The sequence below is a fragment of the Petromyzon marinus genome, chromosome 28 (genome assembly GCF_048934315.1).
Source record: "Petromyzon marinus isolate PM22_M1 ecotype Great Lakes invasive population chromosome 28, UKy_Petmar_22M1.pri1.0, whole genome shotgun sequence".
Lineage (NCBI taxonomy): Eukaryota > Metazoa > Chordata > Hyperoartia > Petromyzontiformes > Petromyzontidae > Petromyzon > Petromyzon marinus.
This window is the reverse complement of record NC_133694.1, coordinates 6,950,576-6,967,854: the sequence shown is the minus strand read 5'-3', so window position 1 is coordinate 6,967,854 and position 17,279 is coordinate 6,950,576. Positions and strand designations below refer to the sequence as shown.

At 42.4% G+C, this 17,279-nt stretch overlaps 1 protein-coding gene across 2 annotated transcripts; it reads right to left on the bottom strand.

Moving 5' to 3' along the window:
- Positions 1 to 8,395: 8,395 nt before the first annotated feature.
- On the bottom strand, positions 8,396 to 17,214 carry LOC116946960 (acidic phospholipase A2 homolog). 2 transcript variants are annotated; one of them, XM_032962253.2, is made up of 4 exons: positions 14,645 to 17,206; positions 11,630 to 11,804; positions 9,977 to 10,083; positions 8,396 to 9,405 (listed from the first exon to the last, which is right to left on the bottom strand). In XM_032962253.2, exons 1-4 carry the CDS (start codon positions 14,682 to 14,684, stop codon positions 9,266 to 9,268), a joined length of 462 nt encoding a protein of 153 aa, XP_032818144.1. In that variant the 5' UTR covers positions 14,685 to 17,206; the 3' UTR covers positions 8,396 to 9,265. The 2 variants fall into 2 exon arrangements, with proteins under 2 accessions (XP_032818144.1, XP_075926410.1); XM_076070295.1 differs by lacking the exon at positions 9,977 to 10,083 and having other exon boundaries at positions 14,645 to 17,214.
- Positions 17,215 to 17,279: the final 65 nt, after the last annotated feature.

The following is a 17,279-nucleotide window of genomic DNA, read 5'->3' as shown; positions in this document are numbered from 1 at the left end:
ACGTTGAAGGGAAACAACAAAATAACAAAATATATATAAAACAATAAAAAATTCTCACGACGTTTCGACCATAACTCAAACGGTCGTCTTCAGGTGTGTTGGTTTGCATAAATTTGCATAAATTTATGCATAAATTTGTGAGAATCGTGAGAATTTTTTATTGTTTTATATATATATTTTGTTATTTTGTTGTTTCCCTTCAACGTGACTTTACCGAAAAAACTAAGAATACGTTCTAATCATGTTGAACTCCTGAAACGATCACCTTTGCATAAACATACATAGCCAAAATAATAAATCGACACATTTATTAATAACACCACCTTAGTAGGATTTTTTAAAATTATAATATGCGATGTTTTTGGGCATGGTGTAAAGTGGAGTCTCCAACTCTTATCCACCTTATCTATGAATAAGAGCCATTGCTCAAAACGTCACATATTGTACTTGTTTCAAGGCCAAAGTGTTATTGACGAGTGTGTTAAGGGCTTTGCGTAAAAATATGTAATTCCTGGGAATTTGATGAGGAAGCTACGTTGTTATGTAAAGCGTACATAGTTGATGATGGCTTTTAAAGCAATACTGATCTTAATGAGGTGATTATAGGCAAAGTTCGTTGGACGTGTATATATATAATTATTGATGACTTAATGCATTTTTAGTGAGGTTTATTATAAAACAGAAATTTCTTTAAAACAGAAAAACAAGAAAAACATTTCCACGTCAATGAATCAGGGGTCACAAGACATTTGGAGCACCCTGTAGATTGACCGGGTAGAAAGTGGCTTCATGACGCAGGAATGACTGTTCGGCTTAAAGTGTTCTGCCGCAAATGTAGTGCGATGATAAATACGTGCCCTGTGCGCGCGCACACACACACACACCGGCACGTGCGGCGCGCAAATCGATAGTGAGTTCGTACCAATTATGAAACGCAATTGTGATGTGTCACATAGGTGCCAAGCCAAAACGTTTGCTTACAGAAGTGTCAGCAATATTATTACAGCACTACCGCACGCCCCCACCCCAACGGAAAGCTCCCAGTGGCTTTAGTACAAGTGTACATATTGAAAATGTGGTTTCGTCATGGAAATACTTGGACATTTTGGGTGGCTTTAAAATAATATTGGTTTAATATCGTTAAACGTGAATATCTTGAATGGCACAGTAGCTTGTCGACTTTTAAGTTCATAATAGCAACAACAACGCATGTGTAAAATAAATTAATTGGGTGATAATATTGTTCATTCGAGTATTTCATGAAATATACTGTATATTCAGTTCTGTACATTTGAACACGGCAAGTGAAGTTGGTGGCAATTTTTTGTCAGATATTTTGCCACGAAATAAGTGGCGTTGATTCTTGGCAAACAACTTCGTGTGGGATGAAGCATGCATTTGATAAAAAGCACGATGTACCATGCTTGACATTCATTTTTACATCAGCTTGATTTAATATTGAATTCAAACCATTTCCCTGAATCTGAGTTTAATACCCGGCAATGGCTAACGTCATGGGCGAGTGATAGTTGAACATGCCCAGAGTACTGCCTTCACCAACTTACATTGACCAGTTCGGTGAAGTATGGTCAAACAACTCTTGAATTACATGAAGTGGAGAAGCCTTCATCCAGCAGTTTATTTACAAAGGGCTATAAAACTATTATTTTGGTAAAGTAGGCCAAATATCCTCTTTAGGAGATTTTTTTTAACCCTCTTATGTGGAAGACCTCTACCGCCGCCAGCAACAGCGATTCAACAATTGAAGGGTTGCATCTTTATTTGTCTCATTGTCAGTATAATCGAGCAGCTTGCTTATGCTGCATGCAATCCACGTTCTATGGTGCCTCATGGGACATCTGAAAAATGGCAAGGGAAATTGCGGCTTCAATTTGACGACACATATTAGAATCTAAATCGGGGAAAATTAACTGAGATTACCTCTGTGAATAAACCAATGATAGCCCGCATCGGTCTTTGTTGGTAAGATGAAGACATTTGAAAAGACCATTTTACTTCTCCAAATGTCTCCGTAATGTCCACTAAGCTTTGATAGAAAACGGACAATATGTCCGCACCACATTTGACCTTTAAGAAATAGTAATTAGCAGGGAGGTTTTTAAAATAATAAACTTAACAAAAATATTAAAACAAAGATAAGCGACTTGTGAAAAAAGTGATTACGCGAAATTACTTCTCTATTTGGTGTTAATTACTTGATTTGGGATTTTGCTACTGGGGTTAGTTGCATTTAAATGTGTGTATAATTTGGCAATTTTCTCTGAACATAAAAAGCTTATTTTAGGAACGAGTTTAATGTCCAGCTAGTATGACCAGGGATATATATTTACAAAAAATGGTCCTACTTGTATATACTTACTTAACTTCCTCTGTAATATATTTGGCCTACTCTTCCAATATGTATACACTGCGTAATATTAACACGGTCCCTTACTTCCGTTGCATTTAATTTACGTTACGCTCACAGACGTGGCTCGTGACCTACGGGCATAATGCGCAACGATCCCGCGTTTTTAAAATGTCCCCGTGAATTTGTGTCGGACACGCTTCATTATTATTATGGAAAGTCACAAAATATCAATGTCCGAGACAGAACGCCTTCCATAATTTACGAAATGTATTTAAAAAAAACACTAAAAAGAATCCGCAATGACTTTTAACTAAAATCCGCAATTGAATTTTATTTTGGAAAAAAAATCATAGTTTTACATCGAGCACATCCGGCTGAAATATCACAACAGCAAGTACCAACAAAAATACGTACATTTGTTTTTGCCAGGAAAGCAATAATAAACCTTCACACTCATTTTGTATGTGGCTGTAGCGACGGCGCAGCGGTGAGAGCAGGACACTGCGTTGTGACCTCACCTGACCCGTTTGCCGTTCGACTTTGTTTTTGAGTTTGTGTTTTGTCTTCCCTCATTACTCTGCTTTAAGCCAGGTCTCCCTTGAAAATGAGAGTTTTGGTCTCAAGGAGCTCTCAAATGTTACAATTAACGTATTACTCTGACTAATTATATGATAAATTATAATTCGAATTCTTCCAAGACGTCTGGCCAGGGTGAGTCGACAAAAAAAAAACATCCTCTCTATCTCAGTGTTCTAAACTGCAAGGTTCGCGGGCCACTGGCGGCCTCTGGTGGCCTTTAGTGCGACCCCCGACAATACACAACATCAATACGTGACAAAAACACGTGACAACACCCCCACCGTGCTGCTGTCAAACACCCAATAGTTTGTAATGCGCGGCGGCCCTCTCGCTGATGATGTCTCTTATAAATCTCAACGTCCATCCTACAAAGTGCCATCACAAGGGAGAAACACAAACGAATAGATATCAATTTTTTTGCCCATATATTGAAACGGCTGTAAGCCGTATGGACCCGAAACCTCAATTTCCCTTGTGCAAGAATACGGGGTCAACCGTATGGGTTGGCAGGTATCAGATAAACAACTTGGAAGGGAGCGTGCACACAGTGGGCTATATCGCGCTGCGTGTGAACCCAATGAATCGGTGGCGAGTGATACACTGTGTCTGAACCTGTCCTGGGCCGCCCACTTCACTAAGCCAGCGTCTTGAAGTACAGGCGTTCCTCGCTTTATTGCGCTTCGCTATAAGCAGGGGCGGAGCCAGGATTTTGACTTTGGGGGGTGCTGACTTCAATATTCTGAGATATCCAGTGTAATGTTTTCCAATAGACGCCACAAATGTATAAAACTAATTTTATTGGACTTGAACGCGGAGTTTATTAATAGGTCGGAGCCGCTGATGTGGCTGATAAGTTCGATAAGTTCCAAAGGCTGCCGCTCAAGCAGCCTGCAGGGCAGCACAAGGTGGCAGCCTGCAGGGCAGCACAAGGTGGCAGCCTGCAGGGCAGCACACGAGGTGGCAGCCTGCAGGGCAGCACACAAGGTGGCAGCACAAGGTGGCAGCCTGCAGGGCAGCACAAGGTGACAGCCTGCAGGGCAGCACGAGGTGGCAGCACAAGGTGGCAGCCTGCAGGGCAGCACGAGGTGACAGCCCGCAGGGCAGCACGAGGTGGCAGCACAAGGTGGCAGCCTGCAGGGCAGCACGAGGTGACAGCCCGCAGGGCAGCCTGCAGGGCAGCACAAGGTGGCAGCCTGCAGGGCAGCACAAGGTGGCAGCCTGCAGGGCAGCACAAGGTGGCAGCCTGCAGGGCAGCACACGAGGTGGCAGCCTGCAGGGCAGCACAAGGTGGCAGCCTGCAGGGCAGCACACGAGGTGGCAGCCTGCAGCATTTTGCAGCAGCCAGATATCCGGTTATCCCGATTAGCGACTTTCCCAACCCCTGTGGCTCCGCCCCTGGCTATAATTGCACTTTTTTAAATGTCGGATCTCAAGATTCTTAACTTAGCAAGAGAATAAGATTCGATTAATAATGACATCATTTACAATCTAATTGGCTTATCATCATCATCTGTAACGCCCGCTTTTTGCATGTGAACTTAGCGAGTCAGTCGGCGTCATTTTAACTCTTCTATTTATTTACGTACATCGTTTATTTAGGCATAATGGAGCTGCACTGCGCGTTGAATATAGTGTAGTTTAAACATGTTTTAAGGCTTTTATATGCATTCGCAAGTGACAAAAAAAGCATGTTACTCGCTTTATTGCTATTTTCGGTTTATTGCAGTGCTGATCCTATAAGGAGCAATTCTACCGAGGTAGGCCTGTATGGTCAATCAACCACGGTGACCAACCCTGGATTGGGAAGCGGATGGGGTTTCATTCTAGAAGTGGCATTGGCAAAAAAAAAACAGCTGTTATTTAACGTTCTGATGGAGTGCAGTGTTCTTCTTCACAATGTTTCAGAGCAGGGCCACTTTCGCCCATAAGACATCAGAGTCAGGGCCGCGACTGCCTGCAAGACAAACTCATGCAATGGTCAATGCAGTTATGTTAGCTAGGTGAACTAAATAGAAGTCATCATTAGACCCCCTTTGCCAGTACCAAAATGTAATAATAGGGGTTTTCCCCTTTTTTCTGGCAACAAAACTGAAACCTTTTTTTTACGAGGATTCATGTCTGCATTAACCACAATACCTGCAGTCAAAATGCAAACAAAAAACATACTATGATAATTTCTGCATTGTCCTTGAAACTGATTGGTCTTTTGGCATCATCTGGTCATCTGGTCGAGCACCAATTGGGTCGAGGCTCAAAAGAAAGCCGTCCCTTGGTGTGGACCAATCAGTTTCAAGGACAATGCATATATTATCATAGTATGTTTTTTGTTTGCATTTTGACTGCAGGTATTGTGGTTAATGCAGACATAAATCCTTGTAAAAAGGTTTCAGTTTTGTTGCCAGAAAAAAGGTGAAAACCCCTATTATTATTAAATATAGGTCTGCACGTGCAATGCAACAATGCAGGCTTAATTATTAGAAACCAAAAATATAATATGAAGCCACCTACTTGGGGTATACAAGTTCTAATCAAAATAATGCAGACACTATTACAATAATACGAATGGCAATACTCCCACCGACTAATGTAGTTGTGTCACTTTGCTTTATTTGATTTATTCGAAACCATTGCGTTTGTGATGGCACGATTTTGGGGGCGTTTTCCACTCGATGTGTACATTGTCGAGAGACGCACGCCAAGGGGCCGCAACTAAAGTCCACCAGGGGGCGACCAGCGGCCCGCGGGCCCTGCAATGAGGAACGTTGCAACTCTCGTGCGCTGCATCGCAGAGTTGCGTGCGAAGTGCGACATCTCTCGGCAATTCACGTTGCGCGTTTGCGGCACGGCGAGAGTTTTAAGCGGATGGTTGTTATTCTTATTACCATCGGAGCTGACACGCATCACCTTCCTCGCAGTCATCTGTCTATTTCCGAAAACAAAGTATACATGGGATTAAGCATTCGGTGTGCTATTAGCCCGTTTTAATTAGCAACCAGCAATGAAGCAGCACGCATATTGAATGGGTTAACACACATTTAAGGCTTGGAACTTTGAGAAAATTATTGCATGCGGAATCTCCTTCAAAAATAATGTTCTATATCAGAGAGGTAATGAAAGCTAGGACATTCAGGCTTTAGTAGATATTCCATCAATCTGCCTAATATTCTCTCTATTTATCCAGCGTCATTCCAATAACTCGGGGTCGATGGCCATGACAGGCTTTCTGTCTTCCGCGATATTCAGCATCTTCATAATCTAGTCCGTCTCACATCGTTCCACAACCGTCTCACACTCTCCCACAAATCGTCTCACACTCCCACAAATCGTCCCACACTCTCCCACCAACTGACCTTTTCCATCCTCTTCCCGTCTTCTCTTTCACTTTCCCGTGCCCAATGCATACGCAATATATACAGTATTTAAAAATACACTCCGGTGATATCAATGGGACACCTTTGAGCCGATATAAAAATGATGAAAACTATAAGAACAGGCTTTACACTCTGGTGACTTACTTAACAATATGGAGCCGTCAAGAAACCCTCACATTCATCGTGAAAAACATAAAGGTTACACAGATCAAGCAACCGAGTAAGTCAGGAATTAAAGTGGCTGAGCAGCCACCACCGAGGTTCTGGATTTGAATCCAGATTTAGGCCGCATTTGAATTAACTGCCTTCTCAAGCGGAGTGAATTGGTGCTCACTGCTCAGTCAACCTATGACTGCACCAATTAGTCATTTTGTGAACATTTGTTTTTATGCATTTCATGTTGCTAAAATGGGTTTTTAGAATATGAAAAATATCAGTTTCACTGTGATCAATATTTCCTTGTCGCTGGGTATGTGGGAGAGTACGCACCAAGTGGGGATAGATTATTAGGCGATGATGCATTGGCAGTGGGTGCACAAGAACATTTCACGACAAAAAACCTCAACACATTTGTCAATACCACATGCCATTGACTTTTCCAAGACGGAGGTTCTTTGTAAGCCATCTGGCTTCCATGAGAGATTCGTTCATGAGGCTATCCACATATACAAACACAGAGACAATTTCAACCGAGAAGATGGATTCTATCTTAGCAATCATTGGAAAGATTTGATAAATCATTTCAGTTCTTGATTGATTGTTCACGCTTACAGTGGCTTTCAGACAGCATACATAAAAACAAATTTCGTCTCCCCCCTCCTCTTTTCAAAAAAAAATAGATGGACTAGTCCTGGCAAACAGCCAATCGTTGCGCGTGACGCAAACGTTATTTTTATATATATATAAATAAATATGCCGTTTTCAAAATAAATTTATGCAAACCGACACACCTGATGATGACCGTTTGAGTTATGGTCGAAACGTCGTGAGAATTTTTTTATTGTTTTATATATTTTGTTATTTTGTTGTTTCTCTTCAACGTGACTTTACCGAAAAAACTAAGAATATGAATATATAAATAATATAGAACGTTACAGGCAATGGGCCTTTTTAATTGCACATTCATTGCACATGAGAATAGTTTTTCCCCTTTTTTATGGCAACAAAACAGGTGTTAAGATTTTGATTTAAAGCTTTCGTGACTGCAGTAATTCATATTCTTAGTTTTTTCGGTAAAGTCACGTTGTTGTTTCTCTTCAACGTGACTTTACCGAAAAAACTAAGAATATATATAGGTGTTAAGATTTTAAAACACCAAACTGAAACCTTTTACAAGGAATCATGTCTGCATTAACCACTATACTTGTGGTCAGAATGCAAACAAAAAACATACTCTGATAATATATGCATTGTCTGTGAAACTGAATGGTCCACACCAGAGACAGCTTTCTTTTGAGCCTCGTCTCAAAACGGTGTTAGACCAGTGGACGCCAAAAGGGATACAGCACAAAGACAATGCACTATCAGAGTAATGAGGGCTCGGGGTGAGCAACTACATCACGGGACCTCCTTTGCCAGTACCATCTCAACACCTGTTTTGTTGCCAGAAAAAAGGGGAAAACCTATTCTCATATTTTGGTTCTGGCGAAAGAGATCCCATGATTCATAGCACATGTTGGGTTTTAGTGTGAATACGGAGCTGTCAACCTCTTATGAGCGCCTTCATTATTACACGCCAATTTAGACCTTATTGGTCACACCGTGCTCTTAAAATCTCAACGTTCATCCTACAAAGCCCCATCACAAGGGAGAAACACAAACATATAGACGTTTATTTGGCCCGCATTGAAACGGCTGTACGCCGTATGGACCTGAAAACTCAATTTCCCAATACAAGAACACGCGTAAACTGTGTGGGTTGACAGGTATGAGCTTCACATGAAGGGGTCTCAGAAGCAGTTCTGCGAGATCTCATTCCGCAGGAAATCTTCTCACACCACGGGCTGATAACTGCTTTGCGAGAGTTCTGAATGCATCCCTCGTTCATAACGTCACGCCACTTGCACGACAGGAACAAAACTGATCAAAGTTTATTGAGTAAATGATGAATACATGGTGAAGTTGCAATGTTGATGTAATTTTAAACAACAAAAGGAAACATTACTTCAACCTAAATGTACTAATTATACGAGGTGTATCATGTCAGCATTGGTGGCAGTGCATGAGCAGATGACCCTGCCCAAATTTTTGTACAGCCAAGGCCATGCCACTTGTAAAAATGTTTCGAGACAATGCGTTTAAAAATCCCCAGCGCTCAGCTAACATTGCTATTGTGCTAGCCCTGCAGTACTAAACAGTGGGACGTGCGTGACAGGATTACTTTGAGAAGCCATACTAATTCAATACATTTTGTAAACTGTATTATTAGAAGCCAGCCTACAGACCATCGTCGCAAAGCGGTATAGTCTCCAGTGATACATCACCCTTCCACCCCATCTCAGGCTTGCCACCACCTAGGCGACCTCACATCCTGTGCAGGCACAGCAACGTCTCCGCACCTGCTGCGACACGTGACCTCGCCTCGGTTAAAATTTCCTTTCTGTCATCTCTGTGTGTGGGCGGCGCGCTTTAAGAAAAACAAAAACTACAAACTATTTTTTTATTTAACTGGGTAAGGCCCACTGAGCTATATAGCTATTTTTTGTCAGAAGCGACCTGGCCACAAACGATAGCTCAACGACGTGGCTTATCATGTGGACGTTTATATCAGCCGAATACTCTAAACGCACTTTGATTCTAATTGTGGAGGGGACCCTAAGAAAAATCAACACGACCACGGGGAGAACATGCAAACTCCAAAGATACAGGCGTCAGGGCCGGGGGATCGACCCCACGACCTCCTGTATACAAAACATCCCCTAGCCACCGTGGTGCCAAATCCGCGTCATCGACAAATGGGCTTGGTGCCCAGACACGGCCCCGTGTAGTCCACGAAGCGACTGCTGAAGGACGCGTGCGTGAAGCAGGCAGAAGCCCTCCGATCGCACTCGCAGATCTTCCTCTCGCACCAGTCGTTCTTTGCGTCTGTGGATGGGGTTTGGCGGGAATGAAAGTTATCATCTGGGATGGCGAGTACCGATTAATTAACTACTTCAGCGCTTCGATCGACGGGGTTTTTTTGTGCGGTTGGTTATATATGCAAGTGTGATATGTTGAACTTCTTTCGCACCGTACATAGCCAGCCGTGCTCATCGGAGGTGTGGAGGAAGGATTACTTGGGCCCCTTAACGTTTATGTCCGATCCAATAGCCTCCCTATTGAAGGCTGGGAACCACTTACAAGCCACGCTTGGCGTGGCACGGCTAACGATGACGTTCCCGTCACCAAGTCTCGTCCATCACCTCCCGTCCAGCGGCGCACGTGGGAACAGAGGTCAACTATATTTTCTTTGCCCCAAAAAAAATCTTCTTGTTATCGAACCAATATATAATCGGTAGAGTAATTGTCTGCACTACGCCGCTTTCATTTCCGAACGTTTCAGCTTTTCGGTCCCACTTTATTTCGCCAGTGGGCCACGTTTCTGATCCGTATGTCCAACGGGCGTTCGTTCCTAGGTTGACTTCAGAGTCTCGCTGAGACGGAACTTGCCCATTACCGCACGTGATGCGTCCGTGTTTACAGGCGTAGTGGTAAATGTCGCTGTAGGGGTTGCAGCCCGCCGTGATCGCCCGGTTGTAGCAGCAGTCATGAGAGCGACAGCAGCTGTTGAGATAATAAGAGAGACACAAAGTCGGCGTTGCGCTCGCTGCCTTAATACGTGCGAGCATCGGGCCAAAGAATCCCAACTGCTTCGAGCGCACAACAAGCACTTTAATGCCTGCCGCGAAATGAAGCCACGTCGGTCTGCCGCAAGGGTCCCGACTGACTCGGCAAGCAAGTTCAGAAGAGATGCGGCGAATCGATTCGGCGACCGCTTCGGTGAATAAGAAGAGCCTCACAGCCGAGCCGCCGGTCCAGCCTCCTGTCTTGCTTAGAATTGCTTCGGCCACGGTGGACTTCACGCGGAATCTGCGGCGGGTTTGCACTGCCTGCAACGTTGTTGGCATTCGCCTTGATTGTTGCAACGCCATCCTTACTCGGCGAACAAAAAGAAATCCTCAACAGGCTTCAGCGGAAACAAAATAACCTGTCACGCACTGTCCTTGGCATCAGGCGCAGCCATATGACTCCAATGTATTCGCTAAAAAAGACAATGCACCGGACTCCCCGTGACATCAAGGATAAAGTACAAAACAAAATCGTTATTCTGTGCTCACCGAATTCTTTTTAAAGATCTCCCGCCATACCTCTCCACCCTTTTTCACTCCACCGACCCACAGCAAACCGCTAAGACTTATGGAGAACATTATCATTGTCACCAGAATCAAGGACTGTACTGGCTGAGCAGCGTATCCCTCATAGGCGCACCGATCATCTGTAAATCTCGCCCACTGCACATTCCCGTCATCCAATGGCCATCTATCTTCAAGCAGCAGCTCAAGGCTCTCACCTGTTCAGGCTCTCAGCTGCTCACGCTAGCATATGAGGGTCTTTGAGCTCTCGCTCCGTGCCTCCGATTCGCTAAATATGCTTGCATTTCTAAGTAGAGTTTTTAAAAATTCATATTTGTTTGTTATTAAGCACACATGGATACTCAAGGACAGTCTGGAGTGCAAATGTGGTGAACAACTTCAAACAATGGAACATTGTGGACTAACCCATTCCCTTGCTTTGCTTAATATTTTCCTTCAAGTGATTTAAAAAAAAGAAAGATCTCCGCCCACACACAAGACATTAATCCTGATATTTTTTTTTGTTTCTCACAGCTGGAATTTTGTGATATGATATGAAAAAAAACGAATTTAATGTTTTTTTTTTAAAGTCATTGGTAAACGGGCTGAGAACCACCAACTCTCCTAAACTTGAGAAGCCATTTTAATAACGGGAGGCTGCAGATAGATTCGACAACACAGGATAGAAGCTGCGGTGGCTTCGTCCCCTATGGTTGTTTGCATAAAATAACTCAAGTGATATTTACCCTTAATTTGCAATGTAAATCAGTGTGAACAACGGGTCCAATATCGCTTAAGGAATGCTTTGCAAATGCCACTGACCTCTGTCTGAGCCACCTGCTAACCGCTTTCTTGGGAATTGTTGAGTGCGCCTTGGAGGATGCACGTTGCACAGGTAATCCTTGACGCGGTCGTATTCACACACATCGCGCAGAACATGAATTCGTGGATATTGTGTGTTATTCCGTCATTCTTACCGGTCTGTGGGGTCTACTGGCGCCCCCTTGCCTCCAAAGCCACAGTGACAGCCATAGCCGTAATAGTCCAAAGGCTGACGATTCATCCGGCACTCGATCATGTTGCCAAACTGCACAACGTTACGCCTGTGCCGGAGTCTGTTTGAGTCCGTGCCCTCTGTAGCGCTGAGAAGGACTGAGACACATGGACAAAGTAACGTGACTTCATGAATAATGAGTCTTGCCGAGTCAAAGGGAGTCAATGCTATAACGAGCATTGGGGTCACTATCATATCCATTTGTGAGGCTTGCCTCTCATTCGGAGGAAGGCTGTTCACGAATACCAGCAAGTGGTGTTAATTTAATTCAACCTGGCCAGATGATGGGATAAGATGACCTTCTGCCCGGATTTGAACTCGCATCCTTCTGATTGTAAGTTGAACACTAACCCGAGTACGACTTCGCTGAATACTAATAATATACGTATACATTGTAATTTGTAAAGCATTTTATTGCAGCCGCATGTCAAGAGACTAATAAAAAGCAATACTGATTTAAAGCTTTCGTGACTGCAGGGATTCATATTCTTGGTTCTTTCGGTAAAGTCACGTAGAAGGGAAACAATAAAATAATAAACCACAACAAGAAAATTTTCTTGTTGTGGTTTTCACACCTGATGATGATTGCTTGTGTTGCAGTCAAAACGTCGTGAGAATTTTATTATTTTAGATTTTTATTATTTTATTGTTTCCCTTCTACGTGACTTTACCGAAATAACCAAGAATAAAAAAGCAATACATTTGTAATACGACTGGAAAAGACGAGTTATTTCTAAAAATGTTTATCAAAGAGAGGCTGGCTAAGTCTCAAGATCGTATTCATGCCTAGTCCTGCTTGGAATGTTTGGCTGATTGCTTAAGTATTTCAACATGTGGGAGGAAACCAGCACACCCTGAGAAAAACCCATGCATATGTGACGAGATAACACTCAAATATCCATATTGATAGGCCAGACATCTACTTAATTTACAAATTTCTTGTAGCCATGTCATAGGTCTGCATGATGGAAGTATTGCACAGGATCATCCACCAACCCGCACTTCCATGCAATGGCTTTCAGGCATCTGCCACCATGCCCAATAAGCTCATACAAAGGTCACAAACAAAAACACTTCCAGCAGTTCTTGACGTAATTAATCATACTTACTGTAGGTCTTTAGGGGTTTTAATTTTCATTGACAGGAATAGTAAACAAGGAGTACATTCAGTAAACATTTATCATATTGTGATCATTGTAATTGTTATCTCTCTTTCTCGATCAACTATCGAATTAAGGCTTTTGCCCAAAATCTAGTCGATGGATTTAAATGGGATTCTAAACACATGACATAAGTTCACAAACAGTGGAAAGAGGTGAAATTGCTACAACAAATTAAAATATTTATCTTAAAATTTGGATATGAAATTGTGTTTGGACACAAAGATTGTAGAACAACTGACCCAAAATATTTTATTCCCCAAGTTAAGACTAAATTAGAGACATTATTTAGAAATGCGTTACGAATGACATAAATTAAGTGGCTTAAAAATAGAATAGTCTCAATTGTAGTTTAGCGTTTCAATGTGTCTTTCTTCTTCTCATTTTGTCGTGTATATTTCCGCAACTGTATTGTTTGAAACAAAGTATTTTATCTAGTATTTACTGAGTAATTATCTCAAATGCCCCTTTTTTCCGGCACCCGGAGATATACTGCACGGAAAGCATCACATGACTAATACAACATGTTAATGATGACAAATGCCATCATTTCTTTGTTCCATCTCCAATTTCAAAGTCCACTTACGGGTGCTTTTTTTAATTCTCTCTCGGCCGCAATTCCATCTTTGACTTTGCCAACCAGATGGGCTCTTTCTTTTTAAAGCGACCAGACTAGTGACCTTTCCTGAAGGTGGCCATGAGGTGGCAATTAAGCCAATGGATAATTACATCTATCTGTGTGGAGATAATGACAAACATCTCAATATCTCAATACAGGACCATCCAGGGAGACACAAACGTTTGATACTTTCCTGGATATTTTTTTTCTTATAAAGTCTGAGTATAAATGCGCCACCTCCGACTCCATTTCAACGTGGTTTTTATCGGTTATTGTCACGTGATTCGCCTTTAACACCCAAATATTTTCCCCCTCACTCCTTTGTGCGGTGTTGAGGTTTTCTGCTCCATTTGTTCTTCACTGGCAAGCGAGAAAGTTTTCATGGGCAGCGTTTTACAACGTGCACTGTACACACGTCGACTGAAAAACGATACATTATGTACGTAGCAATATTTTCGCAGGAGAAACATTGGTGCAAGCATCTTACATACCCCCGCCTCTGTCAACACTGCAGTATAAATGAGTGCACAGCAGTTAGTCGATCAGTGGGTCGCGTGGTGGGGTAAAGTGTGGGTACTCCCACCTCTTCGAAGACGACTAGCCAGTGTGGAATGGCTAAGACACAAAATATCCTCTAAGGGCTGTCTAGAGCTCCCTCTGGTTGAGGCACCTTCTGCCAGTAGTGGCGTGAGCAAGTATTTGCAGGGCCTGCACCTTTACCACCTTGCTGTGGGTATGCAGAGCACGTACAAAACTAACATTAACCCATATAGTCTTAAACCGGCACTTTTTGTGCGTATATACTGCCCCATAAAAATAAATATGAGTATACACATGCATAGTGAGGTTTATCAGCATACCATGTGTGGTATTTAATATACTGACAATTTATTGTCTCTTTAAAATGCATTCAGCTGCATTGCGTTCTTAATGTCAGTAACTCACGCCGTTATAACAGAGTAGTACCAAGTTGTATCTCTGGCTGAAAAAGGAGCTAATCAAAATCCAATGCACATCATAAAGCACACACACACGCACAATGTTCAGCGATACCTTTACCATACGACACCCTCCGTTTAAAACGGAGTGCTGCACATTACTTCACGTTATTCTCCGACGCGTTTACGATCGGTTTCGCGTGGGTCAATACTTGCCTTACCTCCGAACAAGCAAGCTGCAGTCCACAATGCACGATCCATGGCTTCTGGTCGATTTCGACAAAAACCCGCCAAACACAACCGTTCCCTCGAAAGTCCAATAAAACTGACGCTTAGATTTCAGTTCACACGCGCGCAGCGTACTAGTCTCCCGGCTCGAGTAGGGCAATTGCTTCACTGGGTGGATATTTCTGACATCAAGGTATATAAAAAATAAATAAATCCGAAATCAAGTCTAGCTGTTACTTTGTTGTCGTGCAGAGCATACGGGACATTTTGTTTTTTCCGAGTGGGTACTGTTGTGTTAAATTGGTGACTTTTGGGTAAATAGCCATATGAATGTTAATGGCTTTGCCAGAAATGTCAGCTCCCAATAAAACCCAGACTTTGCGATTGTTGTGCCTCCAGCCTAAACATTTAATTTGAAACAGGCCCCTTGGCATGTGTGCCTGTGAGTGGCTGTGTGTTTGTGTGCACTCGTGTGTTAGAATGTGATGGTCTGGATATTTTGAAGTTTGGTTTTCACAAAAAATAGAATTCGTGGAATCAAGAAAATTCACGGAATTATGTACGTGTTTTAAGCGGATTACAGTGCAGGTGAAATAACGCGAACGTTCATGATGCTACGCCAACATGTATGTGTGTTTGTATGTGCTTAGTTTTTTTCTCTCAGTACTAAAGCAATCATTTTATGGATCTGTTAGTGCCTTGTTTATATCTACATATGAACACACGTATTTTTTTTATTGAATTACAACGCAAGTCAATTAGGTTAACATGTGTAAAGTTACTCCAAGCTAACACTTGTAAAATTGTGCTGTTGTCTGTCTGTATGTGCTTTGCATTGGTCTTTAAAAAAATAGTTGTACGCATCTGTCGGTGCTTTATGTGTGTAAGCCATTTAATGACACATGCAGAGACTTGCAGAAAACTCTTTAAGGGCAAGGGACCTGGTATGAAAGATGAGCCATTTATAAATCAATCACTCACTCACCACTACAGTCCAATGGTTTATTACTGGAAATAAAAATCCTTTAAGTTTATTGTCAGTGAATGTTAATTACTTTTTGAGAAATGCAAGATGAAAATACTTTTCTGCCATCGTCATCAGAAAATATGGACACTTGGACAAAATACCAGCTTGTTTTATTTTACACAGTATGTCAGTTGTGAGGCAATGTGTATAGCATTCTGTTGAATTATTTAGGCCTGTGATGTTTACATTTGACAACATGCTTCTTAGAAAAGAGTTTGTCATCAGTCACAAATGGATAAAAAAATAATATTCATACATTTTTTTTATAAAGAATAACATAATTATGTATAGTCTTGTTTCACCCTCACAATACATTTGAACATTGTATAATCCCCATTTCATCATGAAAACATGCATTTTTATGGTTTTCATTCATTCCATATGGGCATGTGGCGAGGTTTGGCTTTGAGCCATCACTCTAAATGTACTATGGCGCAAGGCCCAGCTCTACAGATGGCTCCCACTGGAATAGTTAAGACTTTTCCCTTCCCGCTCACCCTGGTGATGAGCCAATGAATGACCTTACCGTGACTCGAGTGAGCCCTGCCTGCAATTTGGCCCGTAACTAGGGTAGGCAAATGTTTGTCTTTCTCATCATGTTAGTGGGAAGACATTGCTCAGAGATTCAGTTGGAAAGAAAAGGTGCATCCCTGTGGCTTGCATTCAAAAGTCACTGCTGGCAGACGGCCATCTACTCGAGGATATTTGGGCCTACCCTTTCATGCTTGCCAGACATCTTAGAATAGGTAGGCGTACCTACACTTTACCTCACCACACACCACTTGCCGAATAACTAATTGAGGTGGTACCCATTTATACTGCTGGGTGGACAGAGGCACGGATTTAAACATCCCCATTGTTTCAACTGCCACCACCTCCGGATTGCAAGTCCAGAGTGGAAACCATTGCACCATGGCACCATCCATTAATTTGTAAAGAGGGCCAGAAATATTGTTCTAGTTTGGTGCCCAGTGTGCCATAAATGCAACTTCTGGGTTAGGATTATTTCCAGATGTAAACACTATTATCGCCACAAGTGTGTAACGTTGCCTACATTTTTCTACGTATAAACAGTAAGAGAAGACGTTGACAATCATATATTTTGTACCCAGAATGGGTAATATAATTTATTAAAATATATTACTTCACAATTGTAACAATCAGTAAATTGTTAATACTCTTATACTTATGTATCCTATAACTTTCTATACAGCTCTCACAACCTCGCTACTCCCTTTCTCTCTAGGCTTAACTGCCTCCATCATATATTTCACCCCTTTGTATCGACTCTCCTACTCCCTAAATTTCCCCAACTGACGGCTTCGGGCTGCCTGCTAACTGCCCCAACTGACAGCCTCGCGGCTGCCCGTTAACTGCTCCAACTGACAGCTTCGGGCTGCTCGTTAACTGCCCCAACTGACAGCCTCGGGGCTGCCCAGTAACTGCCCCAACTAACAGCCTCACTGCTGCCCGTTAACTGCCAAAATTGACAGCCTCACGGCTAATAGGTTTTCACTCTTTTAGCTGGCACAAAAACTGACACCTTCATACCAGGGATCATGTTTGCAATAACCACAACACAAGCAGTCAAAAATGCAAAC

What these genes read in the sequence shown, in the direction of transcription:
- LOC116946960 (XM_032962253.2), bottom strand. Translation starts at nt 14,684, where the DNA reads ATGGATCGTGCATTGTGGACTGCAGCTTGCTTGTTCGGAG. An exon ending in CCAGTAGACCCCACAGACCG is followed by an intron (nt 10,084 to 11,629) that starts GTAAGAATGACG and finishes TTATCTCAACAG; the next exon opens with CTGCTGTCGCTCTCATGACT. An exon ending in ACACGGACGCATCACGTGCG is followed by an intron (nt 9,406 to 9,976) that starts GTAATGGGCAAG and finishes CCCCATCCACAG; the next exon opens with ACGCAAAGAACGACTGGTGC.